General features: G+C 40.4%; 1 protein-coding gene across 2 annotated transcripts in view; it reads left to right on the top strand.

The window, feature by feature from the left end:
- LOC139760262 (uncharacterized) overlaps positions 1-21,137 on the top strand; it is a 56,227-nt gene that overhangs the window by 24,380 nt on the left and 10,710 nt on the right. For both annotated transcript variants that reach the window (XM_071683201.1, XM_071683200.1), the window contains exons 4-5: positions 1,197-1,319; positions 12,351-12,575. In XM_071683201.1, the coding sequence (XP_071539302.1) occupies positions 1,197-1,319; positions 12,351-12,575 (348 nt within the window). The remainder of the gene's footprint in view (positions 1-1,196; positions 1,320-12,350; positions 12,576-21,137) is intronic.

Below are 21,137 nucleotides of genomic sequence, written 5' to 3'. Positions count from 1 at the left end.
CTTTCACGTGCCTATCAATTAACACATAATCCAATAACGCTCTTTGGCCATCTCTCCTACTTACATACGTATACTTATGTATATCTCGCTTTTTAAACCAGGTATTCCCAATCACCAGTCCTTTCTCAGCACACAAATCCACAAGCTCTTCACCATTTCCATTTACAACACTGAACACCCCATGTATACCAATGATTCCCTCAACTGCCACATTACTCACCTTTGCATTCAAATCACCCATCACTATAACCCGGTCTTGTGCATCAAAACCACTAACACACTCATTCAGCTGCTCCCAAAACACTTCCCTCTCATGATCTTTCTTCTCATGCCCAGGTGCATATGCACCAATAATCACCCATCTCTCTCCATCAACTTTCAGTTTTACCCATAGCAATCTAGAACTTACTTTCTTACACGCTATCACATACTCCCACAACTCCTGTTTCAGGAGTAGTGCTACTCCTTCCCTTGCTCTTGTCCTCTCATTAACCCCTGACTTTACTCCCAAGACATTCCCAAACCACTCTACCCCTTTACCCTTGAGCTTCGTTTCACTCAGAGCCAAAACATCCAGGTTCCTTTCCTCAAACATACTACCTATCTCTCCTTTTTTCTCATCTTGGTTACATCCACGCACATTTAGACACCCCAATCTGAGCCTTTGAGGAGGATGAGCACTCCCCGCGTGACTCCTTCTTCTGTTTCCTCTTTTAGAAAGTCAAAATACAAGGAGGGGAGGGTATGAATATGTACATGTGTATATATGTATTTGTGTATGTATATGTATGTATATATGTGTGTGTGGGCATGTATGTATATACATGTGTATGTGGGTGGGTGGGTTTCCTTGCGCTACCTTGCTAACGAGGGAGACAATGACAAAATATATAATAATGAAAAAAATAATAAATAAATATTCTAAAGTTGCAGACAGAACCAGAGAAATAGGCTTATATTATGATTTGGTTGAGTCATACAGCAAATGAATATATTTGAAGGATAGGCTACCCTTGTTGACTTTGATGAGGAGAGTTTCATATATTTTGCTTTGCTTATTTGCATGTATTTCCTGTTTAGTGCTTGGATGACCGTTAAGAATGTACTTTTGAATATTTGCTTATTTGAAACCTTTAATTTACTTTCAGCTAGTTGGAATGATGGAGGTTTAAACAATAATGTTCAATTCTTTTCAGTGTGGTGGATTAACCCATTGGTTTTGCCAAGACACAACTGCTTCTGTAATATGCAATTTGTGTGGATATCACGGCCATCGATCTGAGCGCTGTCCTGATCTTTGGAGAAGATTCCACCTCACAGTATGTTTTTTCAGTGTTTTGCCATTGGAAGTAAACACTTTTCAGGATTTGTTTTATATTAAGTCTATCAAGAAACCCACTTTTTATTTGTGCATTTTTATTTATGAGTTGCTTGAATAGATGAGGCATGTCTTGAACTGTTAGAATGAATTCGAAATTAGCCAAGTGCAAATGGACATTTAAATTTTTTTTCTACATGACATCCTCTTGCATGCTCTTCTTGATAAATCATCATTCATTCCATCTTTCCATCTTATCCTTGTTGTCTCCCTTCCCCCTTGTTTCCTTTACTTTTTTTTTTTTTTCTTTTCATACTATTCGCCATTTCCCGCGTTAGCGAGGTAGCTTTAGGAACAGAGGACTGAGCCTTTGAGGGAAATCCCCACTTGGGGTTTCCTTTACTATTTTCACATATATCATCTCGGTCAGTCTCTTCATTCATCCTTTCCATATGCCCATATCATTTCACCCTCTTCAACTCTTTCAGCAATACTTTTGTTACCTCCAAACCTCTCTCTTACCCTGTCATTTCTTACATATTATACCTGATCACTGTTTCCCCACATCAGTTAGGTAGCACCAGGAAACAGACAAAGAAAGAATGGCCCATCCACTCATATACATACATATTTTATTTATTTTTATTATACTTTGTCGCTGTCTCCCGTGTTAGCAAGGTAGTGCAAGGAAACAGACAAAAGAATGGCCCACCCCACCCACATGTGCATGTATATACATAAACGTCCACACACGCACATATACATACCTATACATTTGAACGTATACACACATATCCCCTGTCCCTGGGGATAGGGGAGAAAGAATACTTCCCACGCATTCCTCACGTGTTGTAGAAGGCGACTAAAGGGGACGGGAGTGGGGGGCTGGAAACACTCCCCTTGTATTTTAACTTTCTAAAAGGGTAAACAGGAGTCATGCAGGGAGTGTTCATCCTCCTCAAAGGCTCAGATTGGGGTGTCTAAATGTGTGTGGATGTAACCACGATGAGAAAAAAGGAGATATATATACACACACAGACATATACATATATACACATGTACATAATTCATACTGTCTGCCTTTATTCATTCCCATCGCCTCCCCGCCACACATGAAATAACAACCCCCTCCCCCCTCATGTGCATGAGGTAGCGCTAGGGAAGATTTTTTTTTTTTTTTGCCGCTGTCTCCCACGTTTGCGAGGTAGCGCAAGGAAACAGACGAAAGAAATGGCCCAACCCACCCCCATACACATGTATATACATACGTCCACACACGCAAATATACATACCTACACAGCTTTCCATGGTTCACCCCAGACGCTTCATATGCCCTGATTCAATCCACCGACAGCACGTCAACCTCGGTATACCACATCGATCCAATTCACTCTATTCCTTGCCCTCCTTTCACCCTCCTGCATGTTCAGGCCTCGATCACACAAAATCTTTTTCACTCCATCTTTCCACCTCCAATTTGGTCTCCCACTTCTCCTCGTTCCCTCCACCTCCGACACATATATCCTCTTGGTCAATCTTTCCTCACTCATTCTCTCCATGTGCCCAAACCATTTCAAAACACCCTCTTCTGCTCTCTCAACCACGCTCTTTTTATTTCCACACATCTCTCTTACCTTTACGTTACTTACTCGATCAAACCACCTCACACCACACATTGTCCTCAAACATCTCATTTCCAGCACATCCATCCTCCTGCGCACAACTCTATCCATAGCCCACGCCTCGCAACCATACAACATTGTTGGAACCACTGTTCCTTCAAACATACCCATTTTTGCTTTCCGAGATAATGTTCTCGACTTCCACACATTCTTCAAGGCTCCCAGGATTTTCGCCCCCTCCCCCACCCTATGATCTACTTCCGCTTCCATGGTTCCATCCGCTGCCAGATCCACTCCCAGATATCTAAAACACTTTACTTCCTCCAGTTTTTCTCCATTCAAACTTACCTCCCAATTGACTTGACCCTCAACCCTACTGTAGAGGGAAGAGGTGGAGGGAACGAGGAGAAGAGGGAGACCAAATTGGAGGTGGAAAGATGGAGTGAAAAAGATTTTGTGTGATCGGGGCCTGAACATGCAGGAGGGTGAAAGGAGGGCAAGGAATAGAGTGAATTGGAGCGATGTGGTATACCAGGGTTGACGTGCTATCAGTGGATTGATTCAAGGCATGTGAAGCGTCTGGGGTAAACCATGGAAAGCTGTGTAGGTATGTATATTTGTGTGTGTGGACGTATGTATATACATGTGTATGGGGGTGGGTTGGGCCATTTCTTTCGTCTGTTTCCTTGCGCTACCTCGCAAACGCGGGAGACGGCGACAAAGCAAAAAAAAAAAAAATATATATATATATATATATATATATATATATATATATATATATATATATATATATATATATTATCCCTGGGGATAGGGGATTAAGAGTACTTCCCACGTATGCCCTGCGTGTCGTAGAAGGCGACTAAAAGGGGAGGGAGCGGGGGCTGGAAATCCTCCCCTCTCGTTTTTTTTTTTTTTTTTTTCCCCCCCCCCCCCCAAAAAGAAGGAACAGAGAATTGGGCCAGGTGAGGGTATTCCCTCAAAGGCCCAGTCCTCTGTTCTTAACGCTACCTCGCTAATGCGGGAAATGGCGAATAGTTTGAAAAAATATATATTTTTTTTTTTTTTTCATACTATTCGCCATTTCCCGCGATAGCGAGGTAGCGTTAAGAACAGAGGACTGGGCCTTTTTTTGGAATATCCTCACCTGGCCCCCTCTGTTCCTTCTTTTGGAAAATTAAAAAAAAAAAAAAAGAGAGAGGGGAGGATTTCCAGCCCCCCGCTCCCTCCCCTTTTAGTCGCCTTCTACGACACGCAGGGAATATATATATATATATATATATATATATCCCTGGGGTTAGGGGAGAAAGAATACTTCCCACGTATTCCCTGCGTGTCCTAGAAGGCGACTAAAAGGGGAGGGAGCGGGTGGCTGGAAATCCTCCCCTCTCGTTTTTTTTTTTTTTTTTCTAATTTTCCAAAAGAAGGAACAGAGAAGGGGGCCAGGTGAGGATATTCCCTCTAAGGCCCAGTCCTCTGTTCTTAACGCTACCTCACTAATGCGGGAAATGGCGAATAGTATGAAAGAAAAAGAAAAGATATATATATATATATTTCCCTGGGGATAGGGGAGAAAGAATACTTCCCACGTATTCCCTGCGTGTCGTAGAAGGCGACTAAAAGGGAAGGGAGTGGGGGGCTGGAAATCCTCCCCTCTCATTTTTTTTTTTTTAATTTTCCAAAAGAGGGAACAGAGAAGAGGGCCAGGTGAGGATATTCCCTCAAAGGCCCAGTCCTCTGTTCTTAACGCTACCTCGCTATCGCGGGAAATAGCGAATAGTATGAAAAAAAAAAATATATATATATATATATAGAGAGAGAGAGAGAGAGAGAGAGAGAGAGAGAGAGAGAGAATAGGGGAGAGAGAATACTTCCCATGCTTTCCTCACGTATCGTAGAAAGCGACTAAAAGGGACGGGAGTGGGGGGCTAGAAACCCTCCCCTCCTTGTATTTTAACTTTCTAAAACGGGAAACAGGAGGAGTCACGTGGGGAGTGACGATGTTCCCATTTGTTCTCTTGTCTTGCACACTTTATTTACCTCCTTTCAAAACATCTTTTTATTCTCCCTAAAATATAATGATGCTCTCACCCCAACTCTCATTTGCCCTCTTTTTCACCTCTTGCACCTTTCTCTTGACCTCCTGCCTCTTTCTTTTATACATCTCCCACTCATTTGCTTTATTTCCATGCAAAACTTGTCCAAATGCCTCTCTCTTCTCTTTCACTAATAATCTTACTTCATCCCACCACTCACTACCCTTTCTAATCTGCCCACATCCCACACTTCTTATGCCACAAGCATCTTTTGTGCAAGCCGTCACTGCTTCCCTAAATACATCCCATTCCTTCCCCACTCCCTTTACATCCTTTGTTCTCACTTTTTCCATTCCGTACTCACAGTCTCCTAGTACTTCCTCACACAAGTCTCCTCCCCAAGCTCACTTACTCTCACCACTCTCTTCACCTCAACATTCTCTCTTCTTTTCTGAAAACCTCTACAAATCGTCACCTTCGCCTCCACAAGATAATGATGAGACATCCCTCCAGTTGCACCTCTCAGCACATTAACATCCAAAAGTCTCTCTTTCATGTGCCTATCAATTGACATGTAAACCGATAATGCTCTCTGGCCATCTCTCCTCCTCACATATGTATACTCATGTACATCTTTTTTTTAAATCAGGTATTCCCAATCACCAGTCCTTTTTCAGCACGCTAATCTACAAGCTCTTCACCATTTCCATTACAACACTGAACACCCCATGTACACCAATTATTCCCTCAACTGCCTTATTACTCACCTTTGCATTCAAATCACCCATCACTATAACCCGGTCTCGTGCATCAAAACTACTAACACACTCACTCAGCTGCTCCCAAAACACTTGCCTCTCATGATCTTTCTTCTCATGCCCAGGTGCATATGCATCAATAATCACCTATCTCTCTCCATCCACTTTCAGTTTTACCCATATCAATCTAGAGTTTACTTTCTTACACTATCACATACTCCCACCACTCCTGTTTCAGGAAGAGTGCTACTCCTTCCCTTGCTCTTGTCCTCTCACTAACCCCTGACTTTACTCCCAAGACATTCCCAAACTGCTCTTCCCCTTTACCCTTGAGCTTCATTTCACTCAGAGCCAAAACATCCAGGTTCCTTCTCAAACATACTACCTATCTCTCCTTTTATCTCATCTTAGTTACATCCACACACATTTAGACACCCCAATCTGAGCCTTCGAGGAGGATGAGCACTTCCCGCGTGACTCCTTCTGTTTCCCCTTTTAGAAAGTTAAAATACAAGGAGGGGAGGGTTTCTAGTTCCCGCTCCCATCCCCTTTAGTCGCTTTCTACCACATTTGAGGAATGCGGTACTTCGAAGTTTATCAATATTAACTTACTTGCAGAGTGATGAGACAGATGGCAAATGAAATTTAATGTAGACCATGTAAAGTTATGCACTTAAGTGACAAGAATATATATATCAAGTACAAACTATTTGGAAACTCTCTAAATTAAGTAAATGAAGAAGAGAACCTTGGAGTTATCATTAGGAACAATCTTAAGTACATTAAACAGTGTCAAGCAGCAAGGAAAAAAGGCAACCAAATGTTAGGTTTCAGAGCCAGGAACATAGAATACAAGACACCAGAAACAATTCTCACACTTTATAATTCTCTAGTAAGACCACACCTTGAATATGCAATCCAGTTTTGGTCCTTAAACTATAAAAAAGATGAGGAAAAATTAGAGCAGGTACAAAGATACGCGTCAAAATTGATCCCATCCCTTAGAAATCTGGCATACGAAGAGAGGCTAAAATGACTGGATCTCTTCTCCCTTAAAAAACTTAGACTGCAGTGACTTAATCCAAGTGTTCAAAATTCTGAACAGGGTCAATAAAGAAATCAAAAGCATCTTGAAGTACAAGAAAATACAGTTACTAGATCAAACAGAATAAAACTCAAAGCTAAAAGATGTATTATGGACTTGAGAAAAAGCTTCTTTTCCAATCGGTGTATTGGGCTCTGTAATATGTTACTCTCAGTAGAGTGAATGCTAAGACTATAAATACCTTCAAAAGTCATTTAGACAAATATTTTATAAATTCAGGTATACTCTTAAGAAAAACACCAGAAATAAACTGTATAAATGACAGCAGTAACAGGGACACCAGAAGGCTAGTGGGAGCATTGTGGAGTCTGTGAGGCTCAAAAAACTGCTGAGCAGAATTAAATTTTCAAGTTAAACTTTTTTTGTTTGTTTAACTAAACAACCCAGTTGTGGGCCAATCAGGCCTCCTGTTGTATGTCTTTCTCATGCAAACTCAAGTAAATACATCCACTAACATACAATTTTTTTTCATGTAGGGTCCACATCTCATCCATACAACACCATCATGATCACTACCCATCTTTTCTTTCACTCCATCTCTTTACATCATCTTTACTTCCAATCTGCTCCTCTCTATGATGCTCCCACTTGTTCTCTTAGTTTCCTCACATATTTCACCTCCCTCCAAATTATTTTCTTATTCCAATTGAAGTTTGCCAACACTCTCCCCTTCTCTCCTTTGTTTTCTTTTTCACAACTTGCACCTTCCTCTTTGACCTCTTGCAGCTTTCTCTTGTACATTTGCTAGTGATTCACACTCCTCAGCAGTTACTGCCCATACACTTCTCTTTTGTCTTTCACTAGCAGTGTAACTTCCTCACCCCACCACTTGCTATCCTTTCTCAAATGCCCACATCTCAACTTCTGCATGCCACACACTTTACCCACACATATAAGCAATGCTTTTGTGAGTACCTTCCATTCCTTTCCCACTACCTAAGTTTTGCTGACTCTCACTTAATGCCATTCTTTACCCAATCTTTCCTGGTACCTATGCACACAAGCTTCTTTTCCAAGATTACTCACTTGCACCACCCTCATCCCATACATGTCATTTCCTTTTGTAAAGCCTCTGTTAATATTCATGTTCGTCACCACCAAAAAGTGAGCAGATATACCACCAGCTGCCCCTTTCTGCACATTTACATCCAAGAGTTTTTCCTTTACACACTTGTCACTTATTATAGAATCTAATCATTCCTGTTGAGGTGTAACCCCATGCAGGTATGTACTCTTATTTAATGTCCCTTTTTTTTTAAGCTAGGTATTCCCAAACACCAATCCTTTTTTAGCACAGAGCTACAGATGTTATCTTTTCCATTCACATGAGATACCCCATAAACCATCAGTTTTACCCTTAGCTGTCACATTACCCACAGTTGCATTCAAATCATCTACCTGTATTTGATTCTTTGCATCAGAAATACTGACACACACTTATCTCTTCCCAAAACAATTGCCTCTCTTTATCTCTTCTCACTATTGAATTCATACTCTGACACTTATCCAACTCTAATCATCCATTTTCATTCTCATCCACATCATTCTGAAGCATGCTTTCTTACACTCTTTGTTACATTCCTACAACTCATCTCTCAACTCCTTTGCTATTGGTCTAATGGTAACCCCAGATTTTACTCCTTGGACATTACCTAACCATCCCCCACTCCCTCCTTTGAGCTTAGTTTATTCAGGTCCCTCTTCCCAAGCATACTGTGTTTCTCTTTCTTCGTAACATCTTGGTTACATCCAAGCACATTCAGGCTTTAATGAGGGTGAGCACCTCTCACAGGGCTCCTGTTCCCACTTTTTTTTATAAAGTGAAATACACATACATTGCACAATTCTCTAAATCAACTAAAAGGTAAAAGTAAAAAAGAAAGGGGGTACTGATCCATGGGATGAAAATAGCTTGCCTGGTTGCTGCAAGCATCTTGACAGTATGGAATCGTAGAGAATTCTGAATTGTGAGCAACAGATTTAGCCTGTAGCTGACGTCATCCTTGTAATGGTAAGTGATTAGCTGAAAAGCAGGCCCAAAATAGGCAAGATGCTGTTACCATCATTGAGTATTTCGTGAAGGGTGAGGAAGGCCAGCATTAGAAATACTGAGGATCGGAAGGTCCTAAACCTGAATTCCAATGAGAATCTCTCATGCCTGGAGGAACATACCAAATGCAAAAGTTAAGAGAAAACAATCAGAAAGTTACTTATATACCTCCATGTTGACTTGGTCCATTGCTGAGTAAAGGTTGGAGAGAGTATGACTGACACATCTGACAGTTCCTTATAAAGTTAGGACAGGAAGATGTTCCTTTATTTTTCTTGAACTACTCTACTCTTATTACATAAACCAGCACATCAGTGGTTATGAAAATGAGTATATGTAGAAATATCACACTGCACACACTAAAAATGATTGATAAGGGATAGTTACTGGCACTTGTGGAAAGGAATATTGGAGGTTTTCTTCTTTTTCTTGCATTTCGTTTCTCAGTGTACTCTTTATTTTATACATAGGCACAGCAGTGGTAGTGAATAATGTGATCAAAGATACTACACTTATCTCTGGGGACAGGAGAGAAAGAATACTTTCTATGTATTAGCTTTCACAAGAAAGAAAAGAAGAAAGAGCTGAGTAAGGATTTTTACTTTGTGGTTCATTCATTTGTTGCTGATGCTTCCTCACTCATGCAGAAAATATTGAACAGGTATGAAAGACAAGAGTCTTTAGTGTAGATAGGGAAGAAGAATACTACATATATGTATCCTGCTTGTAAAAGGTAGCCTTGAGATGCAGGAGCAGGGAGCTGGAAATCCCCCAACTTCCATTATTACCTTTGAAAAAGAGCAAAGGAATGTATCAAGCAAGGAAATTTCTTGTAAGGCTTAATTATCTGTTCCAGGCACAGCCTTGCTGTGGCGAGAAACCGAGTAGAAGCATGAAATAGAAATTATACACTTTTCATACTAAAAATGTGGGAGGATGTTGGAGGATTTTTATTTTTAGGAATAGCCTGTTATTTAGTATCATCTTTTGCCAATGTTCTCCATGACCACAGGATTACATAGTTTTACCATGTGGAGAATAGCCTTGCCAAGGATGGTGGTGATGCCTTTCATTGTTGGCCTTCTTCTTAATTACATAATCCTGATAAAACTACTGTCACACATTTCTTCATATATCTTATTTTATTCATCTTTGTCCTCACAATCATCCAACATCCAAATAGTCTCACATTTTATACATGGGATCATCATGGACATAACATGTGGTTCGACAGTGCCTCATAATAATGGTGGTTGCACTGAGGAAAGCAGAATTTTTTCCCACACCCTCTTAACAGTGGGAGAGACCCTTATTTGCTCTTGATAGTAGCATATAATAGGAATATCTGAAGGTATTTTCTTGTGTGTGTGCACTTATTTCTATACAGAAAGAGTAAGAAAATGTGGACGGTAAATAGTGTTAGGAGAATGAAAGAACAAAAGGGGTAAATGGATGGCACATCTTCCTGAAGCATTTAATTTTCAGCACTTTCATCCTCTTCCTTTCTTTTGCATTCAGGGTCCAAGATTCGCATCTACACCGTCAGGATTACTAGACCTTCAGATATGCCCTTCAAACAGTTTTCTCCAACCACTCTCTCCTTGAGCCACGTTTCTACCCTGTAACTCCCTTCAACCCCCCGTGGCTTCATGTCCACTCTGTTAAGTCCTTAAAGCATGCTTGGTCCACTATTTAAAGTTAACATCAAACCATCTTGTCTTGCACCCCTGTGGTACTTCATTACCCCATTTTTGTTTCTGTTTACTCTCAACTTTTTCGAGTTACACCCTCCAGATTCTATCTCCAGCTTTGGGATTTCTCTCTGGATTTTGCTAACAGAGCTTTATCACCTTCAAAAACAGCAATAGCTATACTTACTCCAAATATTTCTCACACATTCTTTAAATGAACATGTGGTCCACACACCTACCTCTCCTCCTGAAACTTCATCACTTATCCCCCAGTCAGCTTATAGAGTATTATAATCCTTATTTATCAGAGAATCTTTTGTATGCAAAAAAATTTCAGGCTGTTCTGGATGAGAGGGCTTGGGAAGTGAGTCAGTTGTTCACTGATACAGTACTGGTGGCTGATTCGGGTGAGAAACTGCAAAGGTTGGTGACTGAGTTTGGTAAAGTGTGTGAAAGGAGAGAGTTGAGAGTAAGTGTGAATAAGAGCAAGGTTATTAGATTCACTAGGGTGGGGGATAAGTTAATCGAAGGTAAGTTTGAATGGAGAAAACTGAAGGAAGTGAAGTGTTATAGATATCTAGGAGTGGACTTAGCAGCGGATGGAATCGTGGAAGCAGAGGGTGAGTCACAGGGTTGGGGAGGGAGCGAAGGTTGTGGGAGTGTTGAAGAATGTGTGGAAGGCGAGAACTTCATCGGAGCAAAATTGGGTATGCTTGAAGGAATAGTGGTTCCAACAATGTTATATGGTTGTCAGGCATGGGCTATAAATAGGGTTGTGGGGAGGAGGGTGGATGTGTTGGAAATGAAATGTTTGAGGACAATATGTGGTGTGAGGTGGTTTGATCGAGTAAGTAATGAAAGGGTAAGAGAGATGTGTGGTAATAAAACGTGTGTTTGAGAGAGCAGAAGAGGGTGTGTTGAAATGGTTTGGACACATGGAGAGAATGAGTGAGGAAAGATTGACAAAGAGGATATATGTTTCATAGGTGGAGGAAAGAAGAAGCGGGAGACCAAATTGGAGGTGGAAGGATGGAGTGAAAAGATTTTGAGCAATCGGGACTTGAACAGACAGTAGGAGGAATAGAGTGAACTGGAATGACATGGCATATAGGGGTTGACATGCTGTCAGTAGTTTGAACTAGGGCATGTGAAGCGTCTGGGGTAAACCATGGAAAAGTCTGTGGGTCCTGGATATGGAAACGGGGCTGTGGTTTCGGTGCATTACACATGACAGCTAGAGACTGAGTTTAAACGAATGTGGCTTTTTATTTTTGTCTGTTCCTAGCGCTGTGGCGGGGTGGCAACAGGAATGGATGAAGGCAGTAAGTATGGATATGTACATGTGTATGTATGTATATGTCTGTGTATTTACTTGTATGTATACGTTGAAATGTATATGTATGTAAATGTGCGTGTGTGGGTGTTTACATACATACATATGTGGGTGGGTTGGGCCATTCTTGTCTATTTACTTGCACTACCTCACTAACGCAGTATCAAGAAATTTTCTTTTAAGTTTATGTTTTCAGTTGAAAATGACACTCGGTGCTTTTGTATTATGCATTCAATTTTTTTTCCCCTTAAATTTTTGGTCAAACTACCTTTTTTCATCCTAATATTTCCAGTGTATCAATTGGTAAATGATAACTATACCATATGGTCCATTTAAAGCATAAGTAGTTAAGGGAAGTGTTATTTTGTTTTTAAAGTCAGGAAAATAGTACATTCCTTTTAGAAAAAGATGTAATCTTTCAAATCATCTTGTTGCAGACATCTGGTTTAATAGCCTGCACTCCTTTGGAAACCACCAGTCGACCTTTGAAGGAAAGATTTTGCTACAATTGTGCTCAGAGAGGACACTTTGGACATGATTGTCCCACTAAGCATGAGCATCATTTATACCAACAAGTTCCCCAATCCATTTTTAGTTACTCCAGTCCAGTCCTTCTAGTAAATGGATCATTTAATGTAAACACAGAAGGAACTCAGAATAAGGTGAGATGATAAGAGATTATGTTTATGATTGAAGAAAATTGTATACTTTATATATTTGTGAGGAACAAATATGCAGTCGGATGTGGATGAGAGGGCTTGGGAAGTGAGTCAGTTGTTGTTCGCTGGTGGCTGATTCGGGTGAGAAACTGCAGAAGCTGGTGACTTGAGTTTGGTAAAGTGTATGAAAGAAGAAAGCTGAGAGTAAATGTGAATAAGAGCAAGGTTATTAGGTTCAGTAGGGTTCAGGGACAACTCAGTTGGGAGGTAAGTTTGAATGGAGAAAAACTGGAGGAAGTGAAGTGTTTTAGATATCTGGGAGTGGATTTGGCAGCGGATAGAGTCATGGAAGTGGAAGCGAGTCACAGGGTGGGGGAGGGAGCGAAGGTTATGGGAGCATTGAAGAATGTGTGGAAGTCGAAATCATTATCTTGGAGAGCAAAAATGGGTATGTTTGAAGGAATAGTGGTTCCAACAATGTTACATGGTTGTGAGGCATAGGCTATAGATAGGGTTGTGCGGAGGAGGGAGGATGTGTTAGAAATGAGATGTTTGAGATCAATATGTGGCATGAGGTGATTTGATTAAGTAATGAAATGGTTAGAGAGGTGTGTAGTAATAAAAAGAGTGTGGTTGAGAGAGCAGAAGAGGGTGTATTGAAATGGTTTGGTCACATGAAGAGAATGAGTGAGGAAAGATTGACAAAGAGTACATATATGTCAGAGGTGGAGGGAACAAGGTGAATGGGAGACCAAATTGGAGGTGGAAGGATGGAATGAAAAAAGATTTTGAGTGATTGAGGCCTGAACATACAGGAGGGTGAAAGGCATGCAAGGAAGAGAGTGAATTGGAATGATGTGGTGTACCGGATCGATGTGCTGTCAGTGAAATGAACCACGGCATGTGAAGCGTCTGGCGTAAACCATGGAAAATTTTGTGGGGCCTGGATGTGGAAAGGGAGCTGTGGTTTCAGTGTGAGAGTGAGTGTGAATGGATGTGGCCTTTGTTTTCTTTTCCTTGCACTACCTCGCATGCATGTGGGGGGGAGGGGGGTGCCATTTCATGTGTGGTGGGGTGGCAGCAGGAATGGATGAAGGCAGCATGTATGATTATGAACATATGTATATATGTATATGTGTGTATGTATATGTATGTATACATTGAAATGTATAGGTATATGTGTATGTGTGTGTGTGGGCGTTTATGTATACACATGTGTATGTGGGTAGGTTGGGCCAGTCTTTCGTCTGTTTCCTTGTTCTACCTTGCTAACGCGGGAGACAGCAACAAAGTATACTAAATATGAAAATATTTTTCTTGTGTCCATATTCACACCTAATCTATTACATTCATTATGGTATAGGAGTAATTTAAATGGTGTGTCACTTTGAAAAAGTAAGAAAACATACACCAGGTCATAAAGATTATGGAAGATGTCACTGTTTACTAGGGCAAAGATGGGTATGTTCGAAGATATCTTGGTCCCAATGTGATTGTGTGGACATATAGCTTGGGCCTTAAATTCAAAAGAAATGAAGTTGGTGAATATTGTATGGCTTAAGGATGTGTGATCACTTAAGGAATAACATTGCAAGAGAGAGGTGTGATAGGAAGTGGAGTATGATTGAGAGAGCATACTGGGATTTCCTGAAGTGATTTAGATGTTTGAAAAGGAACAAAGATATTGTATAAGAGGATATATGTGTCAGAAGCGAAGGGAGCAAGAGAACAACTTGAAAAGAGATGGAAGAACTTAATGTAAAAGTCATAGTTATTGGGGCCTTAGCATTTAGAAAGGTTAGAGGTGTGTGTGCGTGATAAAATGAATTAGAGCATTGTGGTATACAGAGGTTCCTCATTTAACTTGTCACTATTCCAGATAGATCTGATTATCATAATTAATAGCATTAATAGATATTCAGTGAATTAATGCTATTTATGAAAACCCACAATGTCATAGCCCTTGTAAGGAGGTACAAATTTCTGTCATATCAACAAATGGTTTCTCATCTAGAATGTCCCCTGTCGACAATGCAAATTTTATTTCTGATGTAAAATGCTTTGGCTTTCCACTACCCCTTGAATAAAAGCTCTTAGAAGTCCTGCCTCTTGTAGAGCTAATGGAAAAGATTATCTCCCCAGCTGTTTTCAAAGACCTTTCTCCCCAGCTGTTTTCAAAGACCTTTCTGTCCAAGCCTCTTATCTCTAGGGAGTATACTGTATCTGGACAGATGCCCTATGTAGATCAGACACATTGTCAACAGAAATGCCTGTAGGGTAGAAGCAGTAAGTAGTAGCACCCTAGGTGGTTCCCTTTGTCACTAAGACCAGTGCATTATTGCTGACATGTATTTACAGTATGGGGAAATTGCAACAGATGCACTGTTCTGGGATTGGAATTTCTGGAACAAGCTATATCTTTTTCATCTAGTACATCTTATGGTTAAAAATCCTTTTGTGGTTTATTAATGATGGTAACCCAAAAGTGTACAAACAAACTTAGTACCAGAGACCCCTGCAGCTTGCCATATTCCTCAGGTTTTATAACAGAACCTTGACTTCAATTCTTGGATGCAGGAATTTATGTACACACATTTTATCAAAAGCTTTGATATGCAGAGGTTTAAAACTCATTTAATAGATGAACTTTTACATAACATTCACTCTTCCACTCAAAGACAGTATCAGTCAGCAAGGAAAGTCTTTCAGTCCTTCTTAGAAGAATGTGGTGACTGAGGCCTTGCGCTTATAGCCTTCTTTAGCCCTTTTATTGCATAGAATAGTGCTTGTAACACTATTGCCTATGTGCCTTTCAAGAAGCCACATGTTTGGGTTTTGGTATTAATCCAACAGGCCCATTTGGGGATAAACTTCTTTTATGAGAAGATTGGTTACTTCTCTATGGATTCCCAAGTGGGAGACTTCAGAAATCCTAGATATCTTACTATCTTTTGTTTTATTGGCTGTTGAGTTACTCAACATTCTCTTATAAAAACTTTTCTTTATAGGCTTCAGCTATAGAGGAATAGCAAGTGAATTACACATTATATCCAGAGACAAGAATTTTGCTCTCTTTGATGACAGTCTCTGATGAGCAAAACCAAAACTTTTGGATTAAACCAGTGATTGTTGAGGGGATCATTTATTTGTGTTCCATGCGAACTTAAACTCCTTTCAGTGAATGATACCTCTACATGAGTCAAAAAAACTCACTTTATTCAGTTACCTTGAGGTTTTAGCTAAAGCATATAATGATGAAATTATCCTATACTTTGGTCTTCTTCAGAAACCTTTCACTGGAACAAGTGAAGAAAAAGGAGTCTTTGGCACTTTTGTCGTCAGTACCTTCAGCCAGATATTATGTATCAGTCCTGCTTAGCTTTGGGATTCCAAATCACCAATGAAGATATTTCTTTTCACTTTTGGGGTTAGTATTTTATCTAAATGTTCTTTCTAAATTCTCTTCCTTCATGTGGGTATGTTCCCACATTAGAGATGTATCAGATGTCTGAATTCATATTCATGGATGCAGATATCATGCTTACGTATTTTGCAGATGCAGATATCAGTTTCTGTTAGGTGCGGATGCAGACGTCAGATTAAGACATTCTTGCTGATGTGGATGTTTTCAGGATATTTTCTCATATATTTTAATAGATTAAGAATTATTCATTCATGATAGAATATCAATAATTTTCAAAGGGCAGCTACTTTCATTACAAAGTACTATGTGATTGTAGTTTCTTCTTGTTATGAGGAGTTTCAGCCACACAATTTGTGTTATCTGGATGTGAACCCATCTCATCATGCATCACACCAACCACTTTCCAACCTTCACCCTTTTGAAAGTGGTTAACTTAACTCCTAATCTATTAACAGCTGCTCTTTCATCATTCAGTATTTAAAGTTCAAGATATGCAGGCAAGTTTTCCTCATAAACAAAAGTTTTTCTGTCTTTTCTGCTTAAAGTCACTTATATTTTGCATCATAGATCAAGCCAGAGAGCGTTATTGGATTACGTGTTAATTGACAGGCGCGCGAAAGAGAGACTTTTGGATGTTAATGTGCTGAGAGGTGCAACTGGAGGGATGTCTGATCATTATCTTGTGGAGGCTAAGGTGAAGATTTGTATGGGTTTTCAGAAAAGAAGAGTGAATGTTGGGGTGAAGAGGGTGGTGAGAGTAAGTGAGCTTGGGAAGGAGACTTGTGTGAGGAAGTACCAGGAGAGACTGAGTACAGAATGGAAAAAGGTGAGAACAATGGAAGTAAGGGGAGTGAGGGAGGAATGGGATGTATTTAGGGAATCAGTGATGGATTGCGCAAAAGATGCTTGTGGCATGAGAAGCGTGGGAGGTGGATTGATTAGAAAGGGTAATGAGTGGTGGGATGAAGAGGTAAGATTATTAGTGAAATAGAAGAGAGAGGCATTTGGACAATTTTTGCAGGGAAAAAATGCAATTGAGTGGGAGATGTATAAAAGAAAGAGACAGGAGGTCAAGAGAAAGGTGCAAGAGGTGAAAAAGAGGGCAAATGAGAGTTGGGGTGAGAGTATCATTAAATTCTAGGGAGAATAAAAAGATGTTCTGGAAGGAGGTAAATAAAGTGCGTAAGACAAGGGAGCAAATGGGAACTTCAGTGAAGGGCATTAATGGGGAGGTGATAAAAGTAGTGGTGATGTGAGAAGGAGATGGAGTGAGTATTCTGAAGGTTTGTTGAATGTGTTTGATGATAGAGTGGCAGATATAGGGTGTTTTGGTTGAGGTGGTCTGCAAAGTGAGAGGGTTAGGGAAAATGATTTGGTAAACAGAGAAGAGGTAGTAAAAGCTTTGTGGAAGATGAAAGCCGGCAAGGCAGCAGGTTTGGATGGTATTGCATTGGAATCTATTAAAAAAGGGGGTGACTGTATTGTTGACTGGTTGGTAAGGTTATTTAATGTATGTATGATTCATGGTGAGGTGCCTGAGGATTGGCGGAATGCATGCATAGTGCCATTGTACAAAGGCAAAGGGGATAAGAGTGAGTGCTCAAATTACAGAGGTATAAGTTTGTTGAGTATTCCTGGTAAATTATATGGGAGGGTATTGATTGAGAGGATGAAGGCATGTACAGAGCATCAGATTGAGGAAGAGCAGTGTGGTTTCAGAAGTAGTAGAGGATGTGTGGATCAGGTGTTTGCTTTGAAGAATGTATGTGAGAAATACTTAGAAAAGCAAATGGATTTGTATGTAGCATTTATGGATCTGGAGAAGGCATATGATAGAGTTGATAGAGATGCTCTGTGGAAGGTATTAAGAATATATGGTGTGGGAGGCAAGTTGTTAGAAGCAGTGAAAAGTTTTTATCGAGGATGTAAGGCATGTGTACGTGTAGGAAGAGAGGAAAGTGATTGGTTCTCAGTGAATGTAGGTTTGCGGCAGGGGTGTGTGATATCTCCATGGTTGTTTAATTTGTTTATGGATGGGGTTGTTAGGGAGGTGAATGCAAGAGTTTTGGAAGGAGGGGCAAGTATGAAGTCTGTTGTGGATGAGAGAGCTTGGGAAGTGAGTCAGTTGTTGTTCGCTGATGATACAGCGCTGGTGGCTGATTCATGTGAGAAACTGAGAAGCTGGTGACTGAGTTTGGTAAAGTGTGTGAAAGAAGAAAGTTAAGAGTAAATGTGAATAAGAGCAATTTTATTAGGTACAGTAGGGTTGAGGGTCATATCAATTGGGAGGTAAGTTTGATTGGAGGAAAACTGGAGGTAGTAAAGTGTTTTAGATATCTGGGAGTGGATCTGGCAGCGGATGGAACCATGGAAGCGGAAGTGAATCATAGGGTGGGGGTGGGGGCGAAAATCCTGGGAGCCTTGAAGAATGTGTGGAAGTCGAGAACATTATCTCGGAAAGCAAAAATGGGTATGTTTGAAGGAATAGTGGTTCCAACAATGTTGTATGGTTGCGAGGCGAGGGCTATGGATGGAGTTGTGTGCAGGAGGGTGGTTGTGCTGGAAATGAGATGTTTAAGGACAATATGTGGTGTGAGGTGGTTTGATCGAGTAAGTAATGTAAGGGTAAGAGAGATGTGTGGAAATAAATAGAGTGTGGTTGAGAGAGCAAAAGAGGGTGTTTTGAAATGGTTTGGGCACATGGAGAGAATGAGTGAGGAAAGATTGACCAAGAGGATATATGTGTCGGAGGTGGAGGGAACGAGGAGAAGTGGGAGACCAAATTGGAGGTGGAAAGATGGAGTGAAAAAGATTTTGAGTGATCGGGGCCTGAACATGCAGGAGGGTGAAAGGCAGGCATGGAATAGAGTGAATTGGATCGATGTGGTATACCGGGGTTGACGTGCTGTCAGTGGATTGAATCAGGGCATGTGAAGCGTCTGGGGTAAACCATGGAAAGTTGTGTGGGGCCTGGATGTGGAAAGGGAGCTGTGGTTTCGGGCATTGTTGCATGACAGCTAGAGACTGAGTGTGAACGAATGGGGCCTTTGTTGTCTTTTCCTAGCGCTACCTCGCACACATGAGGGGGGAGGGGGATGGTATTCCATGTGTGGCGAGGTGGCGATGGGAATGAATAAAGGCAGACAGTGTGAATTATGTGCATGGGTATATATGTATGTGTCTGTGTGTGTATATATATGTGTACATTGAAATGTATAGGTATGTATATTTGCGTGTGTGGACGTGTGTGTATATACATGTGTATGGGGGTGGGTTGGGCCATTTCTTTTGTCTGTTTCCTTGCGCTACCTCGCAAACGCGGGAGACAGCGACAAAGCAAAATAAATAAATAAATAAAGATCAAGCCAGCACCACAGAATAGCTGCTCACTAGGAATGCTGCTCGGAGGACAGCAAAGATAGCAAGTGACCTTTGCCAAATTAGGGTAGATTCTCATCTTTTCTTTCCACAATCACAAACTGTCTTCACTTGTTCCATTGTCTCTCTTTTCCTTTTGATACCTCTTAGTATCTTCCATTGCACTCTTCCTTCCTGCACATGTTTTATAGGTGGGTGTTGGTTGTGTTAATTGTTTGTGTTTTGTCATCTCCGTTTTCTGGTTGGTTTTTCATTTTCATTTGCCGTGGTGCTCTGCTGAGTCAGCTCCTCACATAGTCTAGCAACTGATGATTTCACTTGATCAGTGATGTGAGAAGAGGAAAAGAATTTACTTTTATATCTTGGATCAAGATATGTTGCACCTGTGTACAGATTTTCATTTTCAAACCAGGAAAATCTTTTTTCAACATCAGCTCGCATTGTTTGTTTCATGATGTTTACTGTGTTGATTTTTTATCTTGAAGTGACTCAATCATTGATTCGATATCCGAGTCAGAGCCCAAAACTCAATCTTTTTGCGATATATTCATAAGGTTCTAGAGCATTTGCTTATTTGGACATTATTAACCATTCATTGGTGGTGACTTGCTTTTTTGGAATTGGTAACAGCATACAAACATAGTGACTCCTCTATTTCTAGTGTTCTTTTCCACATGTGCGAGGTGCTGTTTCACCTTGTGGGTGTATCATGGACTACACATAGCTTGGCTTCTTGCTTAGGCTGTCCTGAATTGTTTTTCAGTTCATCTTGTGCCATCACTGAGTGATGAAAATGAGTAGCAGTGTTGTGACATTTCTGAATTATCTTGTCTATTTCATCTTGTGATGATATTCCAGTTTTAACAACTTGGTGTGTTTTAAGCACAGCACAATCCAAATCATTGACACCTGACAGGAATAAAGCTATTTTCATATTTGCTGCAGCATCACACAAAACACATTGCACATTTATAATAAAAATGTCCCACTTCTTCAACAAATCAAACTTTCTAGAAATATACTCTCCTGTGTGCTGTTCTTGTAGTGGTTCAGCACCTAACACAAAGTTCATTCTTTCAAAGTCCTTATTGATAGCACGTGCAGTTAGACTCAGCAGTGAAACACCTGCTGAGGTATTTGACCACACATCCGTTGTGAGGAAATCTTGCCGTCCTACTTCACTACATCAATGAGTCCTTTTATTTCATTGAAAACATATTCATACATGTTATTACATATCATTGAGGAATAAAGTTTCTCTGCTTTAGCCTGTATTGTGGAGCAGCTTCTGCCACCATGTCCTCAACATGACTGATTGGTAAATCATCCATTTCTAATATTTCTGCCGCACACTTATCCAGTTTCTTTGATTTAAAGTTAGAAGCATCCCACAGTTTTCCACTCATAAAAATTCTTCAACATTTCTTTGCTTAATGTCGGACCACTTTTTGTAAAGGAGTTTTTTCTGTCTTTAGTTTCTCATCTAACATTTCTTTCTTTCTTATGCTTAACTCTTCAAACTGTTCTTTGTGCATTGATTTCAAATGATTTTTCAAAGGTATAGTTCCACATCCCTTTCGAGAATAATCTTTTGTGCACAAGACAGTGCACTAAGTTATTTGGTTGTTCCACAAGTACTTCCACACTCGACAGTTTCTTGATGCCATTGTACATAAAAAAGAGAGCCAGTAAGGCTTAGTAACTTGATTATTTCACTTCAAGCAGTGTGACTGAGTGACACACTGCCTATCTGAGGCAAGCTC

Source organism: Panulirus ornatus, chromosome 36 (genome assembly GCF_036320965.1).
Source record: "Panulirus ornatus isolate Po-2019 chromosome 36, ASM3632096v1, whole genome shotgun sequence".
Lineage (NCBI taxonomy): Eukaryota > Metazoa > Arthropoda > Malacostraca > Decapoda > Palinuridae > Panulirus > Panulirus ornatus.
The sequence above is the reverse complement of the archived record's forward strand: the minus strand, read 5'-3'. Positions and strand labels throughout refer to the sequence as shown.